This window comes from Globicephala melas, chromosome 14, assembly GCF_963455315.2.
Source record: "Globicephala melas chromosome 14, mGloMel1.2, whole genome shotgun sequence".
Taxonomy (NCBI): domain Eukaryota; kingdom Metazoa; phylum Chordata; class Mammalia; order Artiodactyla; family Delphinidae; genus Globicephala; species Globicephala melas.
Genome location: NC_083327.1, coordinates 35,323,466 through 35,337,094, shown reverse-complemented (window position 1 = coordinate 35,337,094; position 13,629 = coordinate 35,323,466). Strand labels below are relative to the sequence as shown.

At 38.4% G+C, this 13,629-nt stretch overlaps 1 protein-coding gene across 5 annotated transcripts in view; it reads left to right on the top strand.

The window, feature by feature from the left end:
- Positions 1–732: 732 nt before the first annotated feature.
- Positions 733–13,629, top strand: part of HACE1 (HECT domain and ankyrin repeat containing E3 ubiquitin protein ligase 1) — a 94,950-nt gene continuing 82,053 nt past the window's right edge. For all 5 annotated transcript variants that reach the window (XM_030882949.2, XM_060283436.1, XM_060283435.1 and 2 more), the window contains exons 1-4: positions 733–1,056; positions 6,709–6,763; positions 7,725–7,814; positions 8,599–8,703. In XM_030882949.2, the coding sequence (XP_030738809.1) occupies positions 981–1,056; positions 6,709–6,763; positions 7,725–7,814; positions 8,599–8,703 (326 nt within the window). In that variant the 5' untranslated portion in view covers positions 733–980. The remainder of the gene's footprint in view (positions 1,057–6,708; positions 6,764–7,724; positions 7,815–8,598; positions 8,704–13,629) is intronic.

The window sequence follows — 13,629 nt, the reverse complement described above, 5'->3', positions numbered from 1 at the left end:
AATATGATTTTTCCCCACTGATTTCCTTTTAATTAATTTCATCCACACTTGTTGGTATTGTCAAGTTTTTTTGCAACTCACGAAATCAGTCTTTGGATTTCCCACTGGGATCTGTCATCATCTTGAGACTTCAGCATTGTTCCCAAATAAACTAAAATTTTCTTTTAGGATGTCATCATCCATATATTCCCCAAAGTTTCAACTTTGTGTCAGGTGCTGTGGTGAGTACGGGAATACAAGGCACAAGATAAAGGGACGGCTTTGCCCTCACGAAATCGCCCAGCAGGGGAGACAAATAATTAAGCTACGGTTACGTTACTTGCAATGAAGGAAAAAGTGTATTCTGCGTTTGCATTTGTTTGACTTTATCATTCTTTAACATATGAAAATGTAATATTTCAACAGTTCATGTATCTGGAAAACAAATGTACCCAAACTGGGATGATTGACGATGGATTTAAGAACAACCGTGCAAATCCCCAATCGTCTATATAGGGGGGAGTGACAGAATTGAAGGGAGCTGCTCTCGTACAGCTTTGCGGTGCAGGAGAAGGGGCTCGTGGGGATACCCAATAAGTCCCTCCGCAAGCCTGCGCGCAGCTTCCCGCACACACCGCCCTACCCAGGCGTCTGCGTAGCAGGGGCGCGGAGCCACGGGCGCACCCAGCGTGGCTCCGCCCCGGGCGCGCGGCTCGGAACTACCGCTCCCAGAAGGCTGTGCGAGTCCGGGAGGGAAGAGGCGGTGGCGGCGGCAGGAAGGGCCAGAGCGGCGTCTCCGGCCGCGGGTGTCCACTCGGTGGTCTGTCCGACAGCTCCCGGCCCCCGGACGGAGGACGCAGTCCTTAACGGCCCCCGTAGTCCCGGGCGCTGGCCCGGGCGAACCGCCGCCTCCGCCCGCGGGACGGGCGCGGAGCGGGATGTAGGGCGCTGGGCGCGGAGGCCGCGGGCGCGGCAGGGGTAGCGCCTAGGGCGCGCCGAGGATGGAGAGAGCGATGGAGCAGCTCAATCGCCTGACGCGCTCGCTGCGCCGCGCGCGCACCGTAGAGCTGCCGGACGGTGAGCTGGCCGCGGGCTAGGGGCGCGGGGAGGCCCGGCTGGGAAAACTAACCAAAAGCTGAACAAACGCCCACATTTACTTTCCTTGGCAGGGGCCGGGCTGGGACCTCCTGCTACCCCTCGCCCGCCGCTCCCGCCCGGGGCAGGTGGGAGTTTGGGGGAGGGGTCCGGGCTGTGAAGGTTCTGCTGCTAGAAGAAGCAGGATAGACCCAAGTCTCTCCAGACTATCGATTACGGGTTTTGGCGAAGGAGCAGAAATACCACCCGGAGGGCGGAGATCCGGATTCAGAAAACATCACAGTTGTGGGCCATTTTACAGTCTCTGCCTGCTGGGGCTAGAGAGATGCTCCCCAAGTAGTATTGTTTACTTTAAGCTGCTGAGGGGAATTAAGCATTCTTTTCTTTTTCTAAATGTAGAGCACTGTTGTATTTTGACAATAAATAAAAGGGTGTCAAATATCAAACATGTACTTGAAGTACTGTGTGTGTTTACATATATACACTTTACTTTAATATGCATGTCTGCCTTCATTTATTCATCAGACGGACGGGGCTGGGGCGCTTCTACAGAGAGGAGTAAGTCATGAGCCCTGTCGTTTAGGAATTTTAGTTGTGTGCCAGGATTTCTTCAGAATAGGTAAAACACTAGTAATAAAAGAGATGAGAAAGAAAGCCGTTTTGTTTGCAGCCTCATGAATTCAGATGGTTTAGTGGTAGTGGGAGAGCGCAGTGCTGTCTCTAAGAGGCTTGATTCTGTATGCCCAACTGAGAGAAAGGGTAGGAGTTAAGTCTGGTGATTTTTTTTTAAAATGCATTGCATTAGTTTATCTTATATCATTTTTTAAAAAAATTTCTTTGAATTGCTGCTGGGGAGGTGATCTGTAAGGTTAGTGAAGGAGAACTTGGGCGAGAGCCATAAAAGAAATGTGGGACTGGAGACCTGAGGATAATTTTTCTGAAAAAAATTTTCCCTAGTCTCTACTTATGATTCAGAACAGGATGATTGTGGCGACTGTTTCTCAAAAGATAATTTTGTACTTGGTACCTTGCTAGTGTAAAGTAAGAGACTGAAAATGATCCTGATTTTAGGAACAAGACTTTTGACTTCAACGTTTTCTTTCTCTGTTTTCTTTCCACCTTCCACCTTTGAGTCCATTTCTTAAGTGCTGATCTCACTCATTTTCCGCAGTCAAATTATTGGTATCCTTTGCTGCGTGTGTAGTTTCATTTACACGGTATTTGTATTGCTCAGTTTAAATCCCGTTTTTTTTAACGTAAATGTGACTTAGAAGACTTTGATAATGTTTCTTGTTTTAAAAGTAATGTGTTTTCATTGTGGAACATTTTGAAAAGAAAGAAAAATAAAATAATCTGTCATTTCACACCCAGTGATAAACAATGTTAGTATTTTCTTTATTTCCTTCTATTATTATTTTTTCTCTTTCTCTACTGAAACTAAGATCATACTGCATATAGTCTTTTATTTTGCTTTTAGAAAACATACAACATTTATTATATCTTTAAATGCTTAATTATTTTGTAGGATTTAATGTAGGTTTATTTTGTAGGTTAATATGTAACAAATATTGAATCTAATTATTGTTTTTATAATAGATTTTATGAGGAACAGGTTTGTACATTTTTAAATCTCAGTCTGCCTTTATAAATATTTCCTTAGGATTATTACATAGAAGAGTATAGATCTAATTATATCAGCATTTTTAAGACTGAGTATCAACCTCTCAACTAACTCTTTGGAAAAGAAAGTTCCACCCACAGTCTGAGAGTCCCTGGAAACTAGAGTAATTAAAAATAAAACTTTTTCCCATGTTGCTTACATTTGTTTTTCTTTGATTATAGTGAGTTTGCTCATCCTGTCCTTTTAATTTATCTTTGTCCCTAAGATGAATGTTTTTGAATTCTCTGAGATTGGCCCTTTCAAATGTGTGTGTGTGTGTGTGTTACATTCTAATTATAAAAATTTAGATTGTTGTGCTTTCATTTTAAGGGCTGAACAGAAGTTCTGAGATCTGTCTAACTTTAGGAAATAATCAGATGTTTATCTTGCCTTGTTAGACTTCAGTGATTAATAAGCACTTGATTGGAGCTAATTATTAAGGTTGGAAAGTTTTTAATCAGCCCTCACTCTAAAATTAACTTTGTTGCATAGGATTAACCTGCAGATATTTTATTTATTGAATTGAATTCTGGGAAAACATATTTATGTTTCCTTGGGATGATGAAAACCTGAGTATTCCCTCTAAGTAATGGAGTGCAGGTTGTTGAGTCATCTTAGGCAGGGCTAACAGGAATATTCTTGTGAGACAGGAAGTGAAAGGAAAACAATTATTTTAGGGATATAGATTCTCTGTGGACTGTAAAAAGTTGGCTTATATTATTCATTTATGTGGAAAAAGTAATCTTAAACTACTGCATTTACAGTGAATGTAATTTGTTTAATAAAATAATAGAACTTGAGCCCATTTGAGCATATATTTGAATAATGATTAGGATAGTTATCAATTTTTTAAAAAATCTCTCCCATTTTATGGTTTGATGAGACATTGAATATAGCATAGTGAATCTGAGCTTCCTGTTCTTTGAGGTTTTCCTTTTAGTTGCTGAGTTCTGAAATGTTATTAATAAAAATGGCCAACATATCTGATAAAGTGAGAGATTGATTAAACTTTTCTTATCACTCTGAAAACTTTTGTTACATACCTAGTTCTCAAGATTTCTTCATGAGTGTGGAGAAGGAAGCACCTGACAGCAAATTTTATTCAGTACTTTCTTAGTATAGTATTTCCTGGATAGTCTCCTTCTAGCATCATAGTTGTGGTTATATTTGTGTCTTCGTACCTTTTAGCGTATGTGAGCTATTTTTTAATAAGGTTAGATACTACTTAAAAAACAAGATCTACCTCTAAATTTTATCTAAATGAACACCCTATAAGTAAAACCCATGCGAACCTTATGGTGCTCACTTAAAAGTATGTACTATCTTGATTTATAAGTTTAAATTCACAAATAAGGGTATTTCCTGTTTATGACTTTGTTTATTATGGAGTGACTTAATTGAAATTGTCATGGTTTAGAAGTTCAGATTTTTATTGGGGCGTGTATTATATGAGAGAGAAAGAATGTTGCCATGCTGAGGGAGGCTTAGTGAAGTGTTTTTCAACTCCTTTTGGTGACTCACTGTTAGATAATGAGAATAATTGAGTGGTTTCAGTCAGCATTTTGAAAAAATTGAGATGGACGAGAATAAAACAAGTTACACTGTATTGTACATGTTAAGAATAGTATTGTAGGTCTTCCCTGGTGGCGCAGTGGTTGAGAGTCCGCCTGCCGATGCGGGGGACACGGGTTATTGCCCCGGTCCGGGAGGATGCCGCGGAGCGGCTGGGCCCGTGAGCCATGGCCGCTGAGCCTGCGCGTCCAGAGCCTGTGCTCCGCAGCGGAAGAGGCCACAGCGGTGAGAGGCCCGCGTACCGCAAAAAAAAAAAAAAAGAATAGTATTGTAGACCTTTTGGCTATTTATATAGTGTATACTGGGGGCAGTGGAAGATTTTTCTTGTGGGGGCTTTGGAATCAGCCAGCTTTGAATTCCAGTTTAGCCATTTAATGCCACCATCACACGGCTTATTACTTAGTGCTTCAGCTTTCTCATTTGTAAAATAGGGATAATACTAGTACCTACTTCATAAGGTGGCTGTGAAGATAAAAGAGATGATGCATATGCATGTGAAGTGTTTAGAACAGTGCCTTTAAGGTAATAATTTAAAACATGTTGGCTGTTATTAGTAGGATTCTTTGGTTATTGAATTATTATTATAGTGAAAGAGTTGTTGCATCTGCATACTGTACTTGTGAATGTTGACAAGGACTAAATTGCTCTTCATGTATACATTCAAAAATAGTAAAATAATGAACAAAAATGTGAAGAAATGGTAACTTTTTTTCTCTTCCTCTAAATACTTCCGGATATATTTCTACATATATAATGTTTTTTCAAACATAATCACAATACCATTATTAGAGCCAACACAAGTAACAGTAATTTTAATTCTCATCAAATACCCAGTCCATGTTCAGTTTTCTCCTCAGAAATATTCACTTACAGTTGGTTTGTTTGAATCAGTATCCAGTCAGGTCCACACATTACATTTGGTTGACTCATCTCTTAAGAATCTTTTAATGATAACAGTTGCCCCTATTTTTTCTTTTTCTTTTTAACTTTCCATTTTTAAGTAATTTTAGACTCACAGAAAAGTTGCATAAACAGTTCCTGTATACCCTTCACTCAGCTTCCCCTCATGTTTACATCTTATACAACCAAAGAACAGTGATCAAAATTAAGGAGTTAAAAAAAAAAATTAAGGAGTTAATATTGGTGTAATACTGTTAGCCACATTCCAGACTTTTATTAGAATTTCATGCGTTTTCCCACTAATGTCTTTTTTCTATATAAGGATCCAATTGAGGATACCACATTGCATTTAGTTGTCATGTTTCCTTAACCTCCCCTGAACTGTGATATTTTTTCAATTTTTCCTTGACTTTAATGGTCTTGATTAAGAGGACTGATCAGATATTTTGTGGAATTCCCCTTAATTTGGGTTTGTCTGATGTTTTCCCATGAGTAGATTAAAGTTACAGATTTTTGGCAAGAATACTACAAAAGTGATGTGCCCTTCTCAGTGGAAACTCAAGGGCTCCAATATATTGATATGTATTATTTCTGGTGATGTTACCCTTTATCAGATGATTAAGGTGATAATCTGCTGGGTTCTCCACTGTAAGTTCACTGTGGGGGAAATACTTTGATACTATGCAAATATCCTTTTTCTCAAACTTTTACTCATAAATTTTAGTACTGCTATTAACTTTTTAAGGGCTAAATGGGACTTGTCAGTGTTACTTCTCTGTAAGTAACTTATTAAAAAACGTAAAGCTCTAATATGCATTGAATTGAGGAATGACCATTAGTAATACATAAAAGTAAATTCAGGGACTTTCCTGGCAGTCCGGTGGTTAAGACCTCGCCTTCCAAAGCGGGTGCAGGTTTGATCCTTGGTCAGGGAGCTAGGATCCCACATGCCTCGTAGCCAGAAAAACCAAAACATAAAACAGAAGCAATATTGTAACAAATTCAATAAAGACTTTAAAAATGGTCCACATCAAAAAAAAAAAATTCAAACGCTATCTGAAATTTATATAAGTATCGCATGAGATCATAGATGTTATTGACTTTTAACTTCTTTTGGATCATATTTCTGTGAATTTATAAAAGATAATAAATGAAAATGTGAGGTAAGTAAAAATAAGACTTTAATGCTGTTTCATAAAAATTTCTTGTGTTATTGACAAGGAGCAAATACTATGTATATTTTAAAATAATTTTAGCATATTTATCTTTGATATTCATATATACTTAACATTCCTCCAAGTACTTGTAAGTATGATGAAACATTGTGCATTATTGCAAATCTTGCAATACCTCTGGTGTTTTTCACTATCCATAATCTTCTTCCACCTCTTCCCCTAGCTTTTTATTTAGAGTTAAGAAAACTCTGAAGTAGTCATAAGTATCACCCTTTGGAAAAAGTAGGAGATAAATTAATTCCTTTTCTTTTTTTTTTTAACACTTAGATAATGAAACTGCTGTTTATACATTAATGCCAATGGTTATGGCTGATCAACACAGGTGAGTGCCTATTTACAAATTTATATATTTTTTCCACAAATTTATATTTTTTAAGAATATAAATTTACCTAAATGTTGCGTACACACATACACAAACAAACACACCATAGAGTTTGGACATAGGTTTTGTCCTGCGGCAAGTTATTTAACCTCTATTATAATTTTCTGTCTAAAATTCTATGATAAGAAATTTTCTAAATGCATAGTCAGAACTTAAAACAAGTATTTGCTTGGTCACTGACAGTGAAAGAAACATTATGATGGTTTCTGTTAGAGGTCACTACTGATCTTTATAGCAAAAAGTTAGGGCTGATGGACAAGTTATTCCCTAATATTCTACTACTTTGATGTTCTTTCTATTGAGGTAGTGTCGACACTTCTTTTACAGGGCACACGTGAGGTGTGGTTGTCTGGCTGTGTGATGAGAGAGCTGTAACAGACAGCTCTGCTGTGGTTAGCCATTGGGTAGTTTGGTATTATGAGGAGAAAGTAAAGAGACACTGTATTTTGAAACACGTTTAAAATATAAATGATATTTTTGCTTTGAACTCCTGTCTGATATAATTAAAGCATGTTTTTGTCTGATTTTTCTTATTTGACCAAAATTAATATAGATAGGCTCAACTTTCTGCAGGGGGAGCAGCCAGTCCTACTCTCTTTGCTTCTCAAGAATCTAGTGGGAGCTGAAGCCAACTTAGGTGTCCTCAGAGCAGGTGACATAGTCAGAGCGGCAGACGAGGAACCCTTCAGCACCAGTTTATAGGTGAGGGCAGTTGGTTTCTGGATGATGCTGCACTGGCTGCTGTGCTACGCTTAGAGAGTAGTGCCTTGTTTTTTGGCTGATGTGGGACAAAACCTTTTGAATAATTGGTAAGAGTAACACTAAACAGCTATTAACTTGAGTTACTATGTTTTTAAAAACTTTTTTTTTTAACCTTGACTCAATTTTCTTTTGGCATAGGTCTGTTTCTGAACTACTATCAAATTCAAAGTTTGATGTCAATTATGCATTTGGACGTGTGAAAAGAAGCTTGCTTCACATTGCAGCAAAGTAAGACTTAAGACATTTTGGATTAAATTTTGGTCTAGAGTAATGATCAGTAAGCTTTGAATCAGTGTGTTCCTTAGTAGTTATGGAGAGAGATGAGAACAGACAGCTGAGTGGTTCTTTGTTTTGTCGAGGGCATAGTGTGCTATGCTTACATTCTTTCACTAGATAGATTGTTAATCTTGGGATTGGACTCAAGTCTTATATCTGATGTTTTAACTTGCTCTAGATCAGATTAGAGGAGATTAGGCACGGGGATTATCTTTCCTGGATATACTTAAGAGGGTACATTCACCAAAATTTTACTTTTATCCCACCAATATAAGATTTTATATGCTAATTGCATGTGAAGTTGTTGGCTTTATATTTTTTACTTAGCTGTGGGAATGATTTTTATTCATAATATTCCAGTGTGTAGCTAATCAATTTGTTGATATCTCATCACCCTTTAGGATTTAGGTTGAGATTACTCTACCTAAATAAAATTGATTTTTCAATATAAATTTGGATTCTGGAAAGCCAAAAGTTGAGAGTACTGTATGGTTTCTTTTATGTGCTAATACTTTATTTCGCTTTATATGAACTTCTCAAATACTTAATAGCTTTTGCAGTAGAATGTACCATCTTGAAAGTAGAGGATATTTACTATTTGTGACAGGAGTTAAATTGTAGGTCAATATGGACCCCCAAAATAATGTGTTTAATAGGGCTTTTTGTTTTTTAATTAAGCTATGTCAACTATAGCTGTTTGTTAAATGTGTCTGAACTGTTTTTAATATTGTTTTAGTTGTGGATCGGTGGAATGCTTGGTTCTGCTTTTAAAGAAAGGAGCAAATCCTAACTATCAAGATATTTCAGGCTGTACACCCCTTCATTTGGCAGCTAGAAATGGGTAAATATTTTTTCTTAAGTAGCTTAAGTTGTATTGTTATGACTAAGAGTAGTCAAGGTACTCTACCTTCATTTGGGAATTTTTTTTTTCTTTTGCCCAGTATTTGCCTTGGGAAGAGGGTCTTGGATTATTTTGTTACACTTTTAAACTATAATTTTAATAATTTATTAAGTTTACTAATATTTTTCTTCTTGAAGATATATTTGTCAAAGTTTATTTTTACTAGTATTATAATGACATTTTCTGAAAAGCGTAATTTTCACCTCTTTGTTTTAGTGTCCTTTTTCCTGGTAGTCTTTTGCCTTGTTGAACTCCATGGCTTATTTTCCACATTGTTTAGTTAATTTTATTAATGCAATTAAAGACAGAGTAAATACATTATACTTAGTTTTTTTTTTAAAATAAATTTATTTATTTTTGGCTGCGTTGGGTCTTCGTTGCTGCACGCGGGCTTTCTCTAGTTGCGGCGAGTGGGGCTACTCTTCGTTGTGGTGCGTGGGCTTCTCATTGCAGTGGCTTCTTGTTGCAGATCACGGGCTCTAGGCGTGCGGGCTTCAGTACTTGTGGCTCGCGGGCTCTAGAGCGCAGGCTCAGTAGTTGTGGTGCTAGGGCTTAGCTGCTCTGCGGCATGTGGGATCTCCCCGGACCAGGGCTCAAACCCGTGTTCCCTGCATTGGCAGGCGGATTCTTAACCACCGTGCCACCAGGGAAGTCCCTATACCTAGTTTCTTTGTCAAGAATTTCAGATAGTCATGTCTCTGTGTCTGCCTCCACAATATTTTTCTGTTGGACTGAGAAACCAGACTAAAATAGTTGGAATTATGTTTAAAATGAAAATAAGTAGTTTTTGATTCAGGGCTTGAGGAACTTTACATTTATAAACATTTTTTGAATGCTGGAAAACTTTTCTATGAAAGACTATTCCTATGTGTCTCTTCTTTTGATTACTCTTAGAAGTATTTTTGTTGACTGTTTTGAACAGGAATTCTAGGTAGTTGAGGTGGCTGCCTAAGTGAGATGGATATGGGGCTAAAATTGTCCACTGCCTCAGTCTGAGACCAAATTTTTGTAGACAAGGATTAAAGTGGAACCAGAAAGACTAGAACCATAGTGATGTCCCAGTTGGACAGAGGAGAAGCATAGCCCTTTGACCCTGTCTGGTCTGTCCCATTTCCTGACTTAGCACGTGAACCAGTTTAGTTGTCCACTGTTGCAAGAGGTAATGTGTTGATTAAACCATTGTTTTTTCTAATAATTGGCCACATTAGGTATGTTGTAGGGTGTCACGCCCAAGGTCATAGACTAAATCATTCATTCCCTTGTTGAATTGATCTCAGGTCTAGATACATTATCCCAAATGTTGGTAGGATAGTGACAAAGCTCTCTGAAAAAGTTACATATAGAAAAATATCTTAGTACAGTGTCTCAACAACTGTAAATGAAAGGACAGATTGGTGCACAGCAGGGATAAAATGTCTACTGCTGTTGTAGTAGGAGACTTAGTCATTTAGGAGACCATTGCTTTTTTTTTTTTTCCAACTTTGTTGAGGTATAATTGGTAAATAAAATTATAATACATTTAAAGTGTGCATCATGATGAATTTGATCTATACATTGTGAAAGGATTTTTGTCATCTAGTTAATTAACATATCCATCACCTCACATATTTATCTTTTTTTTTTTTTTGGTGAGACATTGAATTTGGAGACCATTACATTTTAAAGATGAAGAAATATAACAGATATTATTACATAATTCATATGGTAAATCAGTGAAGAGAAAAGGAGTAAGAAGAGTCCATAACCCTAACATAACATCTAACTTGGATGCCTTTCTATTTCTATAAAGATTACTTTTGATATTCCATACTTAACTATTTTGGTTTTTATATATTGAATGAATGCCTTGTACAACATAGAGGTGTTCAGTAAATGTTTATTAAGTGACTTGATTACTTGTTGCTTCCTGTAGCTTTTGATGGTTTCAGAAATAGTCTTTGGCTCTAATTTCTCTATAAGTTCAAATTTGTCTAGACTGAAGCAGAAGTCATAGGTGAATTCTACCCCTTTTGCTGGTCTATCTGGTTTATGGGGGATTTTGTTTTGTCCCCTCATCTATTGTTGTCAGAGTATTTGTCTTGGCCTGCTTTAGTGTTTCTGTCTTCAGCCATCAGTGCATTAATACTAAATTGCCCTCCTTTCCAGTGGAAAACCCAGTAAGCTGCCTCCGAGCACGTGGATGACTGGTCCCTGTGTCATTTGGGTTACCATAAACTTCTTATAATTGTTGCAGTATCTGGGCAGGAAAACAGTTGTTTCCTGTACAGTAGGATCCAGCATTGCTCATGATTGTATGAGAATATAAAAAGGGAAGACTTAAAAATTATTGTCTATCCTTATGTTGCATATTGGTCAGATTTGAAACATTTTTTCTTTTTTCTTTTTTCTTTTTTTTTTTTTTTTTTTTGCGGTACGCGGGCCTCTCACCACTGTGGCCTCTCCCGCCACGGAGCACAGGCTCCGGACGCGCAGGTCCAGCGGCCATGGCTCACGGGCCCAGCCACTCTGCGGCATGTGGGATCCTCCCAGACCGGGGCACGAACACGTGTCCCCTGCATCGGCAGGCGGACTGTCAACCACTGCGCCACCAGGGAAGCCCTCTTTTTTCTTTTTTAAAAAATTTTTTTGCTGCACCACACCGGGATGTGGGATCTTAGTTCTTCAACCAGGGATTGAACCCGCACCTCCTGCAGTGGAAGTGTGGAGTCTTAACCACTGGACTGCCGGGGAAGTCCCAGAAACATTTTTTCTTTATTTTTTGGGCTAGATTGTGAGCTCATAAAGAGCAGAACTCATGTGTTAGTTAACATTTTAGCTCCATTCTAAGCAAAATTGGTGTGCACTTAGTTGGTCTTTTTGATTTACTCAGGGTTCTGGAAAATAGCAATAATGATTATTAAGTAAGAAAAAAGATATAGTTCTCTTATATTGCCCCGTAGTTTTGCAGTTCATTTTTGGGATGGGGATTATGGATTTTCTTCAACAATCTCTACCCTAAACACTTCTTTAGAGCTTTTTTCCCTGGTACAGTCCCACCTAAGTGTTTATTTTGACAATATGCCAGTGGTCCACGACAGGCTTCTGAATAGATTTTAGAAATCCAGCAATATGGGTGCAGACACACACACACACACAGACACACACACATAATTTAAACAATGCAATATTAATTTTAATAAGACTTTCTGGTCTGTTGCCTCACGTTATTGAAGATTTATTTTCTAAGGTTTTCATAACAATGTGTTAGATGAAGGAACTTTGTAAACTTTTTTTTTTTTTTTGCGGTACGTGGGCCTCTCACCGCCGCGGCCTCTCCCGCTGTGTAGCCCAGGCTCCGGTCGCGCAGGCCCAGCGGCCATGGCCCACGGGCCCAGCCGCTCCGTGGCACGCGGGATCCTCCCGGACTGGGGCACGAACCCGTGTCCCCCGCATCGGCAGGCGGACTCCCAACCACTGCGCCACCAGGGAAGCCCACTTTGTAAACTTTTGAACTTAAAAGTTTACTCAGAGCTTTGTTTTCTTCCATTTCTTTGATTATAAAGCTGATTTTAAATGACATTTAACCTCATTTTAGATATAAAAAATCAAAGCAAGGAAAGTAATTTGTTCTCTTTTAAAAGGTTTATTCAGTTAATAAAAATTTTAGCTATTGATTATAAGATTTACTAATTAGTAATCAGTTAGTTATGCTTAGTACTGAGTTGATTAAAGAAATATGATATAATCCATGGCACAAAGATATTTATTATCTGAGTAAATAGTTATATATATTACATGTATTATGTATATTCTTTGTATGTCATATATATATATAGCATACTTGCAAAGGGTTCCTGGACCCAGTTCCACTGTGTGTGTGTGTGTGTGTGTGTGTGTACGCTTCCCCATACCAACAAGCAATTCTCGGATGCCAACAGAGTGTCGTAGAAGTCAGCTCAATTCTAACTCTATGTACCTTCAGGTAGAAGCAGATTCTGTAGGTAAAGGGCTCAGTCCTATAAGACCACTCTCTACTTCAGATGCCATTTGCAAGCTCAGTCACAAGTGGTGCTTCTGACTGACTGGCTACAAATTGGAGGTTCCGACAACCCCCTCCAACTCAGGATTCCAGTCGAAAGTCCAGGTTGTTATCAGTACTTTTGACTGACTGGCTATAAATCAGAGGTTCCCACGATCCCTTTCTTGGGTTCAATTAATTTGCTAGAATGGCTCACAGAACTCAGGAAAATGTTTGTTTACTCACTAGATTACTGATTATTATAAAAGGGTATTAAAGGATACGAATCAATAGCCAAATGAAGAGACAGATACACAGGGTGAGGTCCTGAACAAAGAAGGTCCTGGCATGGTCACACGGAGAAACATTTTGATTCCCATCCGGGAAGCTCTCCCTGAAAGGGACAAAAAGCTCTCCTTTTGGGTCTTTATGCAGGCTTCATTACATAGTCATGATTGACTTAAATCATTGGCCACTAGCAGTTGATTCAACCTCCAGGTGCTCTCCCCTCCCTGGAAATCAGGGTGGGACTGAAAGTACCCTGTAGTCATATGGTTGGTTCTCCTGGCAACCAACCCCCACCCTTGGGTGGGACCCAAAATTCACCTTCCCTGAAACGTTTTCAGGAAATGAGGGCCATTGCCCTTAACTGCTTAGGAAATTCAAAGGGTTTGGGAGCTGTGACCCAAAAAGTGTGGATTAAAACCAAATATATGTTTTTCCCATAAATCATGGTATCTCAATACTCATATTAATACTATATATACTATATTGTGTAACATTATACATAATATGCTATTACACATACCCTATTTTATATTTTTTATGTGTGTGTGTATATATATATATATATATATCATTTACTCAAC